The sequence below is a fragment of the Panthera tigris genome, chromosome F2 (genome assembly GCF_018350195.1).
Source record: "Panthera tigris isolate Pti1 chromosome F2, P.tigris_Pti1_mat1.1, whole genome shotgun sequence".
NCBI lineage: Eukaryota > Metazoa > Chordata > Mammalia > Carnivora > Felidae > Panthera > Panthera tigris.
Genome location: NC_056676.1, coordinates 48347507 through 48363222, shown reverse-complemented (window position 1 = coordinate 48363222; position 15716 = coordinate 48347507). Strand labels below are relative to the sequence as shown.

Below are 15716 nucleotides of genomic sequence, written 5' to 3'. Positions count from 1 at the left end.
GAAACACATGTCATCCAAGCTACTGAGTTTGTGGTAACTGGTTCAGGCAGCAACAGAACACTGGAACAATCGGAATGGTGCTGGCGAGTGATGCTCAGAGGGGAAGGGGAAGGGGAAGGGAAGTGGAGAGCCCCCAGTGGCATTCTGCCCAACTATTCCCCACTGAGAACTCTATCAGGTGCCTTAATGATATGATCTCATCCGAGTCCGTGAGGCACATAGGGGAACCCAAACACTACTCATCCACAGCGGGGCGTGTGCCAACGTGCTCCCCCTCAGGGGTGGCTGAGTCACCATGCAGCCCGAGGGAAAAGGTGTCATGGGAAAAAGCCCGTGCCCTTTCCACCACATCACGCTCAGCAAGTGAAGGAGAAACTGGAAATCAGGTACACAAAACACACACCAGAAGAGAGACACGCATCTCACAGTGGGAACAAGGACGGAAGGAGGTGCAGGGGAAAGACTCCAGAGAGAAAGAGAAAGAGAAAGAGAAAGAGAAAGAGAAAGAGAAAGAGAAAGAGAAAGAGGAGAAGGAGGAGGAGAAGGAGAAGGAGAAGGAGAAGGAGAAGGAGAAGGAGAAGGAGAAAGGCATTTGAGCTGGCCCGGAAGGAGCAGGCACTTTCTAGGCAAAGGAGAAACATGGAGATGTGAGGGGGTGGGGACAGTGAATCTGAGAGAGAGAGAGAGAGAGAGAGAGAGAGAGAGAGAGAGAGGGGGCAAGCTGGGGGTTGGTGGTGAGCAGAGGAAGCAGGTTGACAGGAAGACAAGAGTTAAGGCTGGAAAACTGGGTTGCAATCAAAAGAGCCTTATAGGCCACACTAAGGAATTTAACTGTATGTGCGACAGGGATCCATGAAGATCCTAAGCAGAGAGTGGCCGGGCCAGGCTGCGTTTTAAAAAGCAAGGGGCAAGGATTGGGGCACAGAGATTGGGGAGGCTGGCAGGGGGCAGCTGCAGTGGTCTAAGGCAGAAACCATCAGGCCCCTAGGGACAGCCGTTATTTGCTGAGGGCCCATCTGTGTCAGGGAAAAGTGCTTGGACCTCACTGCTAATCCTCACAATAACCCTGTGAAGGAATTCTTATCTTCTCTTTATGAAGACGCTGAGACTCAGAGAGGTTAGTTAGCTTGCCTAACGTCACACAGCTACTAAATGGCCAAATGAGGATTTTAATTGAACTCCTGCCAAGGAGCCGGATGTTAAAACCTGCGCTTTTAACTACGGAAGTAGTTAAAATCAAAGATTAAGAGCTGTTTTAGAACTAAATGGATGGAATTGGTGACTAATTAAAAGGGAGGGAGGTTGAGGGAGAAGGGAGAGGTCTCTGCTTGATTGATGGGGTGTGTGCTAGGATACAGGAGGTGCAGGATGGGGGAGTCCAGTGCTTCTCAGCTGGGACGGCACCACAGCCCCGGGGGCATTTGGAAATGTGCGGGAGCGGGGGGATGGGAAAGTGGGGGGTGTCTTGGTTGTTCCAGTGCCTGGGTGGGACCAAATATCCTGCAAGACACAGGACTGCCCCACTCAGCACAGAACTGTCACAACCCAAATGCCAAAAGCGCTACTTCCAAGAAACACTGAAGATAATCCCCAAGCACATCTCCCTGCCAGACCAGAGAGATGTGGAAATGAGAGACTGAGTTTCAGAAAATAAATGACACCAGAATCCATGAGATAGACAGGATGACACTAAGGAGAACTCACAATGAGAGAACATTCTGGAAAAACTGCAATGTCAGCATCGAGAGTGTGGTCTCTGGAGCGGCAGCAGCATCAACGGAGTCCGGTTAGAGGCAAAACCCTTGGGCCCGCCCTGGACCTGCTGACTCGGCAGTCCTGGGGTGGGGCCGGCAAGCCCTCGGGGCGATGTTCACGCACAGTCGCACAGTCGAGTGTGAGGGCCACAGTGGAACAGCTGCACAGAAGACGGAGAGTGCCGCGCAAGAACCAGGAGGAACGAGAGTTCCTGGGGGAAGGAATGGTCAGCAGTGACAGATGCGATGGAGTCAAGCAGGGCGGCCGCTGCATGTGACTGAACAGGATGCTCTCCGTGGCTTTGCCAAGAATAGTTTCAGTGGATGGGCAGATAGCAGCAGCTTGGGTCTCAGCAGGCTAAGGAGTTAGTTATTTGGAGTTAAAAATAAAGACTGGGGAATAAAAGGAAAAGAAGGGATCAGGAGCAGCTCAAGAGGGACACAGGGTCAAGGGAGAGCTTTTAGGATGAAAGAACAGAATTAGGTTTACATACCACAAATATAAAGGGGGAAAATAAGCAGGAAAGAAAATTATAGGAGCCAAGTGCCAGAGGCCTGTGCACCAGGGGCAGGTACTGGATGCTAAGATCAGTGCAGTGTTGCACGTGGAGTGTCAGGGAAATACTGGTTGCAGCCCTTCCAGAAATGGGAAGGACATAGGCATCAAGGTTAGAGACATCGGGAAAACGAGAGCATTTAGCGCTTGGCTTGGTGCCTGGCTCCCAAGAGGCTCCCAGGACTGACAAGCCCAATCACTCCAAATTAAATCCCAGTTTGACCATCCAATAGCCGTGTGACCTCAGGCCAGGTAACAGACCTGTCCAAGTCTCAGTTTCTCCCATCTGCGAAAGAAGAGGCCAGATCTCAAGCAGAAAGCAAAGGGTCAGGAGTTAGGGAAAGATCTTAAAAAATTAGGACATCTGGAGCAATTCCTATGGTGAATGAGAAGCCATTGACCAATGACCAAGAAAAAGAGCACATACAAAACGTGGTAAGAGGGTCCATGACCAGGAGAGCAGAGCAGAGGGGCGTAAAACCTGCAAAATAAAGTCATAGCTCCGAACTGAGGTTTCAGTCCCTTTTCTCTGGGTTCAGCTCCTGTTCAAATCAAACAGCACACAACTCCAACTCCAGGCTACTGAGAAAGCAACAGCTGCCTGTGATGGTTAATTTTAGTGTCAATTTGATGGGGCCACCAGGTGCCCAGGTAGGCGGTCAAACATTATTCTGGGTGTTTCTGTGAGGGTGTTTCTGGATGAGATTAGCATTTAAATTGGTGGACTTGGGGGCGCCTGGGTGGCTCAGTTGGTTAAGCGTCCAACTTCAGCTCAGGTCATGACCTCGCGGTTCATGGGTTCGAGCCCTGCGATAGGTTCTGTGCCGAGAGCTCAGAGCCTGGAGCCTGCTTCGGATTCTGTGTTTCCCTTTCTCTCTGTCCCTCCACCACTCGCACTTTGTCTCCCTCTGTCTCAAAAAAAAACATTAAAAAAATTTTTTAATTGGTGGACTTGAGTAAAGCAGATAGCTCTCCCTAATGTGGATGGGTCTCACCTAATCAGTTGAAGGCCTGAATGGAACAAAAGGCTGACCTCCCCCACGTGAGCCAATTCTCCTGCCTCATGGCCTTCAAGCTAGGACATCAGCTCTTACTGGTTCTACAGCAGTTTTGGCCTCTGGACTCAAACTGGGGCACTGACTCTGGAGATTTTGTACTTTCTAGCCTCCATAATCCTATGAGCCAATTCATTATAAGAAGTCCTTTTTGTGTTCGCTCGCGCGTGCACACACACACACACACACACACACACAGCTGACCCTTGAACAACACAGATTTGAACTGTATGGGTCTACTTACACACAGATATTTTTAAAGTACAGTATTATAAATGCATTTTCTCTTCCTTACAATTTTCTTAGTACCACTTTCTCTAACTTGCTTCATTGTAAAGAATACAGTATATAATACATATAACATACAACATAAGTGTTAATCAACTGTTGATATTATCAGCAAGGCTTCTGGTCAACAGTAGACCAGAAGTTAAGTTATGGGATTTAATTTAGTTATGTGCTTGGAGAATCAAAAGTTATACCCGGATTTTCGACGGCATGGGATGGGGTGAAGGGGGGGCCTCTAACTCCCACATTGTTCAAGGATCACATGTGTATCATACCGGTTGTGTTTCTCTAGAGACCCTGATGAATACACTAAGTATTTTATGATTTTATCATTCATTCACTCAACTTAAGAAAGGTCATGCAATGGCTAGTGACATGAATTTCCAGGCAACTAGGCTTTCTTTTCAACTGCAATCCCTAGAGGAGAAAAGCACGCTCACTGGAAAGGGGTTCTTAAATGAAGAAAGAAAAAAGTAAGAGGGGAGCTTTGGTGGCTCAGTCGGTTAAGCGTCCAACTTCGGCTCAGGTCATGATCTTGCAGTTTGTGAGTTCAAGCACCACAACGGTCTCTGTGCTAAAAGCTCAGAAGAACCTGGTGCCTGTTCCAAATTCTGTGTCTCCCTTTCTGTCTCTGTCCCTCCCCTGCTCATGCTTGTTCTCTCTCTCTCAAAAATAAATAATAACATTAAAAATTTTAAAAAAAAGAAAAAAGGAAGAATGAATAAGCAGAATTACTACCAAGGTGAAACAGTCAAAATGGAACCCGAATGTTAAAAGAAAGCCTTTGACCAAACAAAATTAAGAAGAAAGAATAGGAGGTAAGACTAGGAAACAAAAAAAGGCAAAAAAAAAAAAAAAACAATGGCATCGAAGCGGGGAACAAAAAGGAATCTAATACACGCTGCTGTTTCCTTACAAAGTTAGTGTGGGATTTAATGAGTTTCTGGAAGCTGATTAAACCAGGACAACACCATGTACCGGATTTCAGCTGCAGAGCTAACTTTCCCAGGCAGGAGGAACTGAAGTGCTACGTCTGCGTGTAAAGATAAGAGCGTTCCAAATCATTTATTTTAGAAAAGAAATTCTGACTCAGAGGCAAGCAGCCAACTAGATTCTGGAAAGCTCGGACTATGGAAAATTTGACACTTCCTTTCAGCATAAGTACCTATGACACAGGCCCCATTCCAGAACCGACACTAACACTTCTCAAGCAGTCAATTCATACACCGCAGGGTTCGTGTCTCTCCAAAGCTCTAGTATTTCTCCTGGAAGAACGTTAGGGGTCCGTTACAGCAGAGCCAAATGAATGCCTCCAATGACTTAAGAGGCAGAGGCAAGACAGAAGTTAGAGCGGCAGCAATTTGCGTGATACTTTTCACTTCCTGTATTAAGTTAGTGAGTGGGGATCATGGCCTCTTGTCTCCCAGCAGAAGGCTGGCAGTCTGAAGCAAAAAGACAACTTTCCCCTCTAAGGAGCGTGGAAGCGAGAAATTCAGACATATCAGAAAAATGAGGAAGAAACCAGAGTGTCCCTTCCATCCCCCAAAAGTCCCGTTGTCGTATGTTGGCTCTTATCAAAGGACTACTCTGTGACTACATCAGATACAGCGTTAGCCAGTTATGTATCGAATGTGACTGAAAACACGTGATAACCATGATCTTGAAGAAATCAGGGCAGTTGCAAAAAAAAAACAAAAACAAAAAAACATCAATAAGTTTATGAATGGTTAAATTCTGCCTGGATCTTCATGGACATTTGCAGGACAGCATGAAGTATGTTTGCAAAACACTTTTCAAAAGAGTGACAAGGTGCAGAGCTCTTGGCTGCAGAGTCGGACACACTTCCTGGCATAGAGTACACTCCATTTGCCCATCCCCTGGATGAACCAGGAAGTGTGCTCGACTCACTACATTTCATGTACAGGAATCAGACAATATGTGACCTTCGGGGTCTGGCTTCTTTCACTCAGCGCAATGTCCTCAAGGTTCAGCCAATGTGTTTGTGGCATTGACCGGGACTTTGTTCCTTTCTATGGCTGAGTATAATATTCCCTAGTGTGGACATATCATATTTTGTTTATCCATTCATTCATCATGGCCACCTGGGTTGTTTCCACTTTTTGGCTACAATAAATAATGCTGCTCTAAACTTTTGTGTACAAGCCTCTGTGTGGATCCAGGTTTTCAATTCTCCTGGGTATATAAACCTTGGAATTGCCAGTCACATGATCCTGGTGGGTTTTTAATGAAGGAATTTGCCTTCTAAATAGATGTACCTAAAGGGAAACGAATTTCAATTCGCGTAAGCTGGAGGAGGACCAAAAAAGAAACGAAAACCAACTAGTATAAAAAAGAATACTAACAACCAAATGGCTGTTAGCATGTTGAACCCCCTCCTCTATCCATGTACTTTGCAAAACTCTGAACATACCATGAGGTTTAAATGCTCACAATAATCCTACAGTGTTATCATAATTATCCCTCTTCTACAGATGAAGAAATGGAGTCAGCCCCAGGGTGGCAGGCTGCCCAGGACCACACCCGGACCCAGCCCCGGCAGATGTGGCCAGGAGAGAATATACCACCGGAGTATTCGTAACAAACACCCATGGTCTAAATTCCCTCGTCAAGGAAACTCCAGACAAAATTCAAGACAAACCTAAAGCAATACCCCGCTTTCAAAACACACACAGAAAGGCTAAATTAAAAAGAAGGAAAAGAATCCAATATGCAAAAGGGGGCTTTGTGAGTCCCGTTGTGATCAGGATTTGTGAGCAGTGACCAGACAGTCCTCTGGCAGCAGTGCTAGGGTGATCTGAAGGCGAGCGGAGAGGGGACAAAAAAGCCAGTTAGGAGGCTGTCAAAACAGACTGGGGGAAGGAAGGGCTGGAGACTAGGGAGCATGGGGAGAGAACCTCCAGAATGCCTGAGTGCCTGGCCGCAGAGGTGGGAGCACGGGGCTGGAGGGAGGGGCTTGCTTTCCGACTGCACTCTGTCCTCCCTCGGCCAGCTGTCCTGCAAATGGTGCCACTGGGCTCAGGAACCAGGCAAGACCCAGGCCACCATACCGCTGATGAAAACAACCCGCAGACAGGTACTGTCCTCTCGTATGTAACTCACCTCTTTCCCTGTACACTGTCCCTCTTCTTGCTAGAGACCTGGACCGCTTCACTGTTTTACGAACTTCTTAAATTCCTAAAGACAATCAACAGAGACAAGTAAGAGACAGGTTTCAAGAACCTGTGCTGAGCATCTCCTTGATGTCTCCCTACAGAGCCCGGCATAGTGCATGCCCTGCACACAATGAGTGCTAAGTGAGCACTGACTGACAGAAGAAAGTAGTAGGTCCCCATCAGAACCACACAGCTGTGTTTCCAATTCTGCTGATTCAATATTTCCCATCAGAAACAGCTTTTGGTCTTTCAATATTGCAACGTTTACCCTCATGCACACACAGGCACAAAGTACACGTAGTTGTCTTTTGTGATCAAAGTGAAAGCTGTGTGTGTAGCCATCTGAGGCACATCAACAATGACTCAGAAAGCATCCCTTCCTTGTTTCTCAAGCTGGCAGGGAAATTAAGTCTGGAAATAAGAGTGAATTAGAAGCTAGGCTGGCTCTGCCAGTTATTGGAACAAAAAAAAAGCCAAAGGACACGGGGCACACTGGAAACTAAAAGGCAAAATGGCTCACTACCTGAGCCTGACCAACTGGGCCTGTGCTGGCTGATGCAGGAGCCACTAGCCACAGGTAGCTATTTACATTAACCAAGTAAGATTAAAAATACACTTCCTCGGGGCACCTGGGTGGCTTGGTCGGTTAAGCGTCCGACTTCGGCTCAGGTCACGATCTCAAGGTCCGTGAGTTCGAGCCCCGCGTTGGGCTCTGTGCTGACAGCTCAGAGCCTGGAGCCTGTTTCGGATTCTGTGTCTCCCTCTCTCTCTGCCCCTCCCATTCATGCTCTGTCTCTCTGTCTCAAAAATAAATAAACGTTAAAAAAAAAAAAAAATACACTTACACCAGCCACATTTCAAGTGGACTACAGCTCATATGGGGAGGCTACCAGCCTGGGTGGTACAGACACAGAATGTCCATCATCACAGAAATTTTTTGTGGACAGTGCTAAACCAGATTAACTGTGTGGTCATATTTGGAGGCAAAAAAAAAAAAAAAAAAAGTCTATTCTTCACTCACTGACTGATATTATATAGGTTGATAGGTTGACTTTTATGGACAGATATCCTCAAGTATGTTTCAGACTTTTGATTTCACAGATCAGTAATTACAATACTTTTTCTAATCTCGGGTTGTTAGGCTCAGTGCCTTTTTCCTGCCCAGCATCACATCCCTGGTACCTAAAACAATACCTGATTGACGGTATGTGCTAGAAAGCTGTCTGCTGAATAAATGAACATATGTGCACACAGGTGGACAGACAGGTTGTATATATCCTTACTTTTTGCATTTTATCTTTGGTGAAAACTGTCACTGGCTGGCACTAGTCACCTCAAGGTATTTGGGTTCTAAACACTGGTTCTATACACAAAGCGCCTCATACACACACACACAGGTTGGATTAAGTCACAAAATGAATACAAGTTGTCTAGAATTTTCTGACACCTTTATATGAATAAATGCTTGTAACAAAATATTCCAAATCAGAACATTACCTAGTTTTTGCGGGCTTCTCTAAATTGACTGTATGTTTCGTAAACAAACCATGAAGGGGAGTTGGGGGTTAAACTACCTGTTTGCTTCTAGATGGCACCAGAGCGCCCTCTTGTGGTGAAATATAGTACCTGTGTAGTCACAATTTCTTTAAAAAAAACAAACAAAAAAAAGTGACTTTCTGCTTCTCACATTAAAAACTGGACTGACCTGTACCTACTCTGAGAATCAACCCAACTATGTACCAAGATAGTTAAGATCTGGCAAGTTGTGGTGGTGATAAAAGGTAATTTAAGAATGATTTGTCACAGAACCATCCAAAGAGGTCATCCACATACCTAGGAAACAGCAAAATACATCAAAGCTGCTCTCTGGATTTGATACTCTGGATAGTTTCTGTTCATCCTCTGGTTAAAAAAAAATATTTTGAAGTTCAAACATATACAGTTTTTCCTTTTTCAGTCTGACATCAACAATTATCTTTGCTGCACCCAACTGTTTTCACTTTTTTCTTAATATCCTTTTGTTTCCTCATACAAACCATTCTCTGAAAATCTGTTTTGGTTGTTTTTTACACTCTTATAAGCAGTGATAAATCATTCCCAAAGTGGGTTTTCATATAAAGGATAGAAATGTGATTCTGGTCACTTTAGGTTATTTTTGCAAATTTCAATTTGATATTCTATGGCCTTGCCAGGGTAGAAGACACCTGCATTCATCAGTTTCTGCGGAGGCAGAACTTTCTGGTTCTGCTGATTAATAATAATGTAGAATGCTTCTTTAGGTGGCAGAGTAGCAAAGCTGATTTATCCTTAATGATCCTATTGAGTGTTGTCTGTGAGAAAGAGAGAAGAATCACTATTTGAACGAGACCCCAACATGCTCCCAAATCCTAAATCAACAACCCTATCTGGGGGTTCAGAGGAAAGGTCTTCCAAAGGTGGTCTCACTTAGCTGGCTGATCACCAGCATCCAAGTCTCTTGGGTGTTTGTTAAAAATGTAGATTATTCGGGGAGCCTGGGTGGCTCAGTCGGTTAAGCGGCCGACTTCGGCTCAGGTCACGATCTCGCGGTCCGTGAGCTCGAGCCCCGCGTCAGGCTCTGTGCTGCCAGCTCAGAGCCTGGAGCCAGTTTCAGATTCTGTGTCTCCCTCTCTCTGACCCTCCCCCGTTCATGCTCTGTCTCTCTCTGTCTCAAAAATAAATAAACGTTAAAAAAAATAAATAAAAATAAAAAAAATTTTTTTAAAAAATGTAGATTATTCTTCAGACCTACACAAGACTTACCACAACTCTGTGGAGTATGGCAATGAATCTGCATTCTTATTAAATTCCCCAAGTAACAACCATTACGGATCTAATCAATTTCACTATTAGGCAAACTGTCAGGAAATCTGTGTTTGCTCACTACTGCTTCATTTTAAACTTTCTTCTTTTTGCATTATCTTGACCATTCTTGGTGCGAAGTACGTTGTCGTTTCTCATCAGTTTCACTTTCTTCTCTAGCTAACCATCCCACGAGCTATCCCCTACTGCCGATCAGTTCCATGGCGTTACCTTGTTCCCTTTTTCTCCAAGTCACGGGGCCCGGATGAAAATCTGTCCTAAGGGTGAATCTGCTGGTAAATAAAATAGTTCTGGTGGGTTACATTTTCTAAAAAGGCCAGAATTACATTCATATTAATCTAAAGCTATCTAGGCTAGAAAAATAAAGACCCTAAACAAGTTTACTTTACTGAAACAGTTAAACTTCAATTTACAGAAAACTAAGTTACCATAGTTTTCAATGTACTTCCTCTAGAACATAATATTGTTACAGATCTTCTAGTAGAAACCATCTTTTACTGATGCTAATAGATAAAAACAACCATTTTTTTTTCCTACAGAGCATGGCTTTCATTATAGGCTATTCTATAATATGTGCATGTATGGTTTTTAACCTAGTGCATTTGTTATTTCTTTAAAAAGGGGGGGGGGGAGGGTGCCTAAAGAGAATAAAGGAGAATAACCTCATATCTAGATCAATTTCTTGTTATCTTATTTCCAGCATTTGGGACTATTTAATTTTGAAGTGAGAACAAAGGAAAGTTTACATTTGCTGAGTATTTGTGATGCACAAAGTATTACTTGAAAGGTATTACTTGGTATGTCCTTATTTAAAAAGCTGCATGGGAGTCTGATCCATCCAGACCACATGGTGTCTGCCTAAGAACAACTTCAGCAGGTAGGAAAACCTTCCAGGTTGAATTACCTGAGCTGCTGAAATTAGCATACAACAGCTAGACACATCATGACCTGTCACCAACGAAAATGTCTGGGCTCCCAAGTTCCTGCCAAACACCAGCGCAGTTTACTATCTCATGAACTACACTTAATTGCCTTTTCTATATCGTGACCTTTTGGGGTGAAGGTGAAGGAATATGTCTGGCTCACTCCTACAGGACCCAGCAGAGGGCAGGAGGCATGATATGGACAAAAGAGCCCAGCAGTCAGAAGTCTTCAAGACTTCTTCAAGAGCTCAAGTTCTGACTCCAACTCAAAATCTGTGAGATCTAAGAAACCACTACAATGCTTTGCCCCTAAGCCTCCACAAGTAGAATGGGGACCACCAGTCCTTCCAGCACAAACAACACAGGGAAGGGGTGAGGCAACAAGTGTTGAGAGCACCGGCGGAATGGTCTCTGACAGACACCCAACAAATGTCTAATGAATGTCAAAGTTATCTGAGCTCTGTCTCAGAGAACCAGCAGCCTCTGAAGCAAACAAGGCAAAACAGTAGGAAGAGTCCCTTCCCAGAAACGGTGGCTGCCATCACAGGTGTAAAAACTTCAATGCAGACTGAAGCTCAGAGACCCATACTGCTTTAACATTATGCTACGTACACAAACTCTACTCACCCCACCACACATACACACGCGTGCGCGCACACACACTTCCTTCCTTCTATCTTCGGACTCCACAATGTCACAAATCTCGAAATTCTCAGATTAAACATGGGTGAAAAGAAGCTACAGGCACTCATCTAGGATGGTGAGTACGTGCATCTAATAAGCTCTCTCCCCAGCCACCATTCAAAGCACTCCGTGTGCAGGGGGGGGATCTATTTCAGTCAGCACAGCGGCCCTATGAGGTGGGCACTCGGGTTGTCCCCAGTCTATGAAGGAGGGACCGGGGTGTGGAGATACAGGGCTCATCAGTAGCAGAAGTGGGCCTGGGCTCCACAGCTACACTCTCAGCCACTCTGCATCCCTGACAGAAATTATAGTGAAAGTTCCCAAGTTCCAAATGTACGCTGGGATTTTAAACTTGAAATAATCCCTACCTACATGGGTCAAAACATGTTACAGTCCAAGTAAAACCTTAAAGTCATCACGTAGGCCTACCAATCTTTTACTGTAATTGTCAAAACACATCCCCGACCCCACATTATGCCCATTGTACAGATACTAAGACTCGAAACGACGCTTGCAACAGAAGGCAGAGAACCAGAATTTTCTGATATCAAAACCAAAAATTTTCAGCTGCCTCTTATCCAAAGGAAAATTGAAAATAAAATCTGCATTCTGAACGTGTCTTAAATTTAGAATTCTGACAGATAACTTGGCAGTTCGTGTCGAAACTTTAAATATACATACCTATGACCTGTGAACCCCAGTCCCAAGGTCTTGCATATGGAAATACTAATACAAGTAAACAAAGGTATTAGAAGGATGTTTACTGCAGCAGTGTTTGTTAAGAGCAAAAGCAAAACACAACCTGTATAGTCATCCAGTCAGCTATATTATGGCACAAATACATGATGGAAAACCATGCAGCCAGTTAAGAGAAACTGAGGTAGCTCTAGACAGATGGACCTGTGGCTCTTCTGGATATTACCAGTAAGCAAAAAAGCAAGTGACAGAATATATGCGGTCTGATCCTACTTTTATTTAAAAATAAAGTGTTGGCATGTGTGTGATATACACCTTGTGGAAATCTAGTAAAAGGCCTGGAAGAATACACAAAAACTTCCTTAAGAAGAAATGTGAGAGGCAGGAAGGGTCATCTCTCATTGTTTACTTTACAAAAGTCTGAATTTGAAGTTAATTTCTCTTGAAATAACAGTATAAATTTTTGAAGTAGAAAGTATTTGGAAGGTTAATTTCTAGAAGGAATAGAATAGGTTAGAAATGCCCTTACAACAGAAACTTCTCTCTCCCATGTGCAAGCCTGGGAGTGCACAGGAAGGCTCGCACTGCCACAAAACCCGCTTCTAAAAGTTCCTTCAGGATGTGAAACTAAGTCACACCATTTCAGAGATTTTTAAAACTAACACTGCCTCTTTTCAGACCATGTCATCAATGACATATATGTCAAAATGAAGCCTTTTATCACAAATCTTAAAAAGGAAACCTATGGGGGCTCCTGGGTGGCTCAGTCGGTTGAGCGGCTGACTTCGGCTCAGGTCATGATCTCGCGGTCCGTGAGTTCGAGCCCTGCGTCGAGCTCTGTGCTGACAGCTCGGAGCCTGGAGCCTGTTTCGGATTCTGGGTCTCCCTCTCTCTCTGACCCTCCCCCGTTCATGCTCTGTCTCTCTCTGTCTCCAAAATAAATAAACGTTAAAAAAAAAAAAAAAAAAAAAAGGAAACCTGTAAAACAAGGACTTACACAACACAAATGACCGAAACCGCACAGTTTTGCTATACTTTATTCAAAGTTGGCCCTTCTCTTAATTTGAACGAACTCAAAGTCTAGTGTCCAAATGTAAATATCCGTCATACGTTGAAAAATAATCTTTACATTTGTGCTGGGACCCAGATTTGGCACACTTAAATCATACCTGAGTCAGACACAAATGGTCGACACTCCATACATAACAAAACCCTGCAAGTGGGACAGCAAGTTAGCTACAATATCATTTATCAAACTCACAAACTCAACTGTCACCTTCCAAAGTTACACACACCACAATGCACCTTTGCACAGGTCATTTTATTCTCTCCTGTGGGTGTCAACAGTGCTCACAGATTGTAATTTGAAACATTCAGAAAGCACATACCTGAATATTGTCACATTTCTTTACATCATGATTCAGTCACTATTAAACAGTTATGTCTACTAAATACAGTGAACAAAATGGTATAAACGTTTACCATTCCCTTGTAAACAAGGTTTTTGTGCACAACAGTAACAAATGGAATTAATGCATACCACAATGAGGAAAGACCTTGTCTTTAAATAAACTATTCTGTTTATAAATAAACTCTGATTTTTTTTTTTAGTACACATTTACAGACCTGATCAATAAAAAGAAATAAGACATCTATTTTCCTTGAACAAGAAAATACTGAGAAATGGACCACTACAGAAGAACTCACCTAGGAGAGGGGGTCAGAAGCAAGCAAAGGACAATAGAGAGTTAAAAGTACTGTCATACTGTAACCTATTTCTGTTAGAATACACCAACACAAGGACAGGATTGTCTGGGAAGGAGCTCTTTTTTACTTGAATTCCAGCAAGTTGCAATCAATCTTGTAGTACACATAGGGGTAGTATTCCTGCTGACTCAGGTTTAAGCCTGGAATATCCATAGGAGCCTATGGAAAAAATCAGAATTATTCAATGAAATACTTACAGAAATCAAAAAAAGAACAAGCTAAGTATTACCATTCACCTTCCTATTGACCCCCTACTGTGGGCTAAGTTTGTATGTTTACCCTAATTTAATCTGAGTTAGGCATTATTACTCCTATTTTGCCAATGAGGAAACACCGTAAGTAGTAAAGCCAGATTTAAGCACTGACTCCAAAGCCTGTAGGTGTTTAACCATAATCCTACCAATGCATAAAATTTTTAAAAATTTTTAAATCTCAGGTTTGGGATATTGGGTTTATGGGACATATGGCTTATAAAATGTTGAACAGAAGTAAACCAAGCATAATTTTAATGATATCACTTACTATTTTAAATGTTTTAAAAATGTTTTTATTTATTTTTGAAGGAGAGAGAGACAGAGCATGAGCGGGGGAAGACGAGAGAGAGAAAGAGAGAGAGAGAGAGAGAGAGAGAGAGAGAGAGAGAGAGAGAGAGAGAGAGAGAGAATGAATATGCAAAGCAGGCTCCAGGCTCTGAGCTGTCAGCACAGAGCCCTCCTTATGCGGGGCTCAAACTCACGAACTGTGAGATCATGACCTGAGCCAAAGTCAGTCGCTTAACTGACTGAGCCACCCAGGCGCCCCTGATATCACTTACTATTTATGCATGTTTTAAGAATACACTGGTAGGAAATTATGTATCAAATAGTTGGACATCATTTTTTATTGATAATGTAGGAAGTAATTTCCTTCATTTTCTTCTATCAAGAAAAACTGACTTTCCATGGGTTCTAACTAATGCAAATGTGAGTGACATACTACCATCCTTAAAACGAAAAGAAAATCAACAAGGTATTTGAAATAAAAAAATATGAAATAAAAGCCCACTACAATTTTAAACAACGGCAATACCAAAAACACACGTATGTTGTTTATATCCTCTGTTTAAAAGAAGATATAAAGACACCCGTTTAGAAAACTGACAGTTCCCTTTAAAATGCTCCTCTATTGACTTCGCTACTTCTACCAAATACAGTTAAAATAACTACTTATTTTCTTCTTCTCTGCCATTTATTAACTTTTGTAAACAAGTGTATCACTGGTTGCTTCTTTATTTCCACAGCTATGAACATCTGATCTATAGCAAGATAATGACTGGCTTAGAAGCAAAGCACTGCTCTAACTAGTATAAAACAGTAAACAATGTAAATTACTTGCTATGTTTAGCTAACAAATTAATGGAGAATCTCAAAGCAATTAAAAAAGATAGATTAAATAATAGGATATTTACTATCCCTTTTCTATCTCCTTCCAATAATTTTTTCTGAAATTAATTCCAGTTCCTACTCTAATAAAATACCGAATAAGTACTTACATCAATAATAGCTGCCGCACTGCTGTCTAGATGTTTATACAATTCATATAATACTTCTCTTAGTTTCTTCATTGTTTTCTTATTGGGCTGAAGGAGCATTGCTTGGAAGTTCACGGGCAAGCCATACCTTATCAGGAAGCAAACGTGTAGTGTGTAACACAAGTAAACATATAAACAGACTTTTGTTTCAAAGCAAATATTCTCATACTCTTCTTTAATCACAGTTAATAGAGAGAGGGTACCTCATTTTAATGATCACCTTTGCAAGTTCAGCTAATTATACAAAGAAACTCAAATCTTCTCTGGCCCTCACTGTCCACTAGAAATCTTTCCTTAAAATGAGAGCCAATTGTCTACTAGGAATTATTTTTAATTACTCTTCAGTTTCTAAGGTAATCTATGAATCTATGAATCCCAGCAAATAGCAATAATATGTACACTTAGTAGA

General features: G+C 42.8%; 1 protein-coding gene across 18 annotated transcripts in view; it reads right to left on the bottom strand.

Moving 5' to 3' along the window:
• Positions 1–15716, bottom strand: part of ATP6V1C1 (ATPase H+ transporting V1 subunit C1) — a 151411-nt gene that overhangs the window by 38071 nt on the left and 97624 nt on the right. For 9 of the 18 annotated variants that reach the window (XR_006212880.1, XR_006212886.1, XR_006212885.1 and 6 more), the window contains exons 12-16: positions 15269–15395; positions 13805–13896; positions 9878–9939; positions 8660–8728; positions 6774–6848 (exon numbers count right to left, since the gene is read on the bottom strand). Coding sequence is in view for 7 of the 18 variants with exons in the window: in XM_042972992.1 (XP_042828926.1) it covers positions 8613–8728; positions 9878–9939; positions 13805–13896; positions 15269–15395 (397 nt within the window). In the remaining 11 variants the exon portion in view is untranslated. Of the gene's footprint in view, positions 1–6258; positions 6849–7656; positions 9157–9877; positions 9940–13804; positions 13897–15268; positions 15396–15716 lie in introns of those variants that run through there. The other 9 variants (XM_042972988.1, XM_042972987.1, XM_042972986.1 and 6 more) reach the window with 6 other exon arrangements.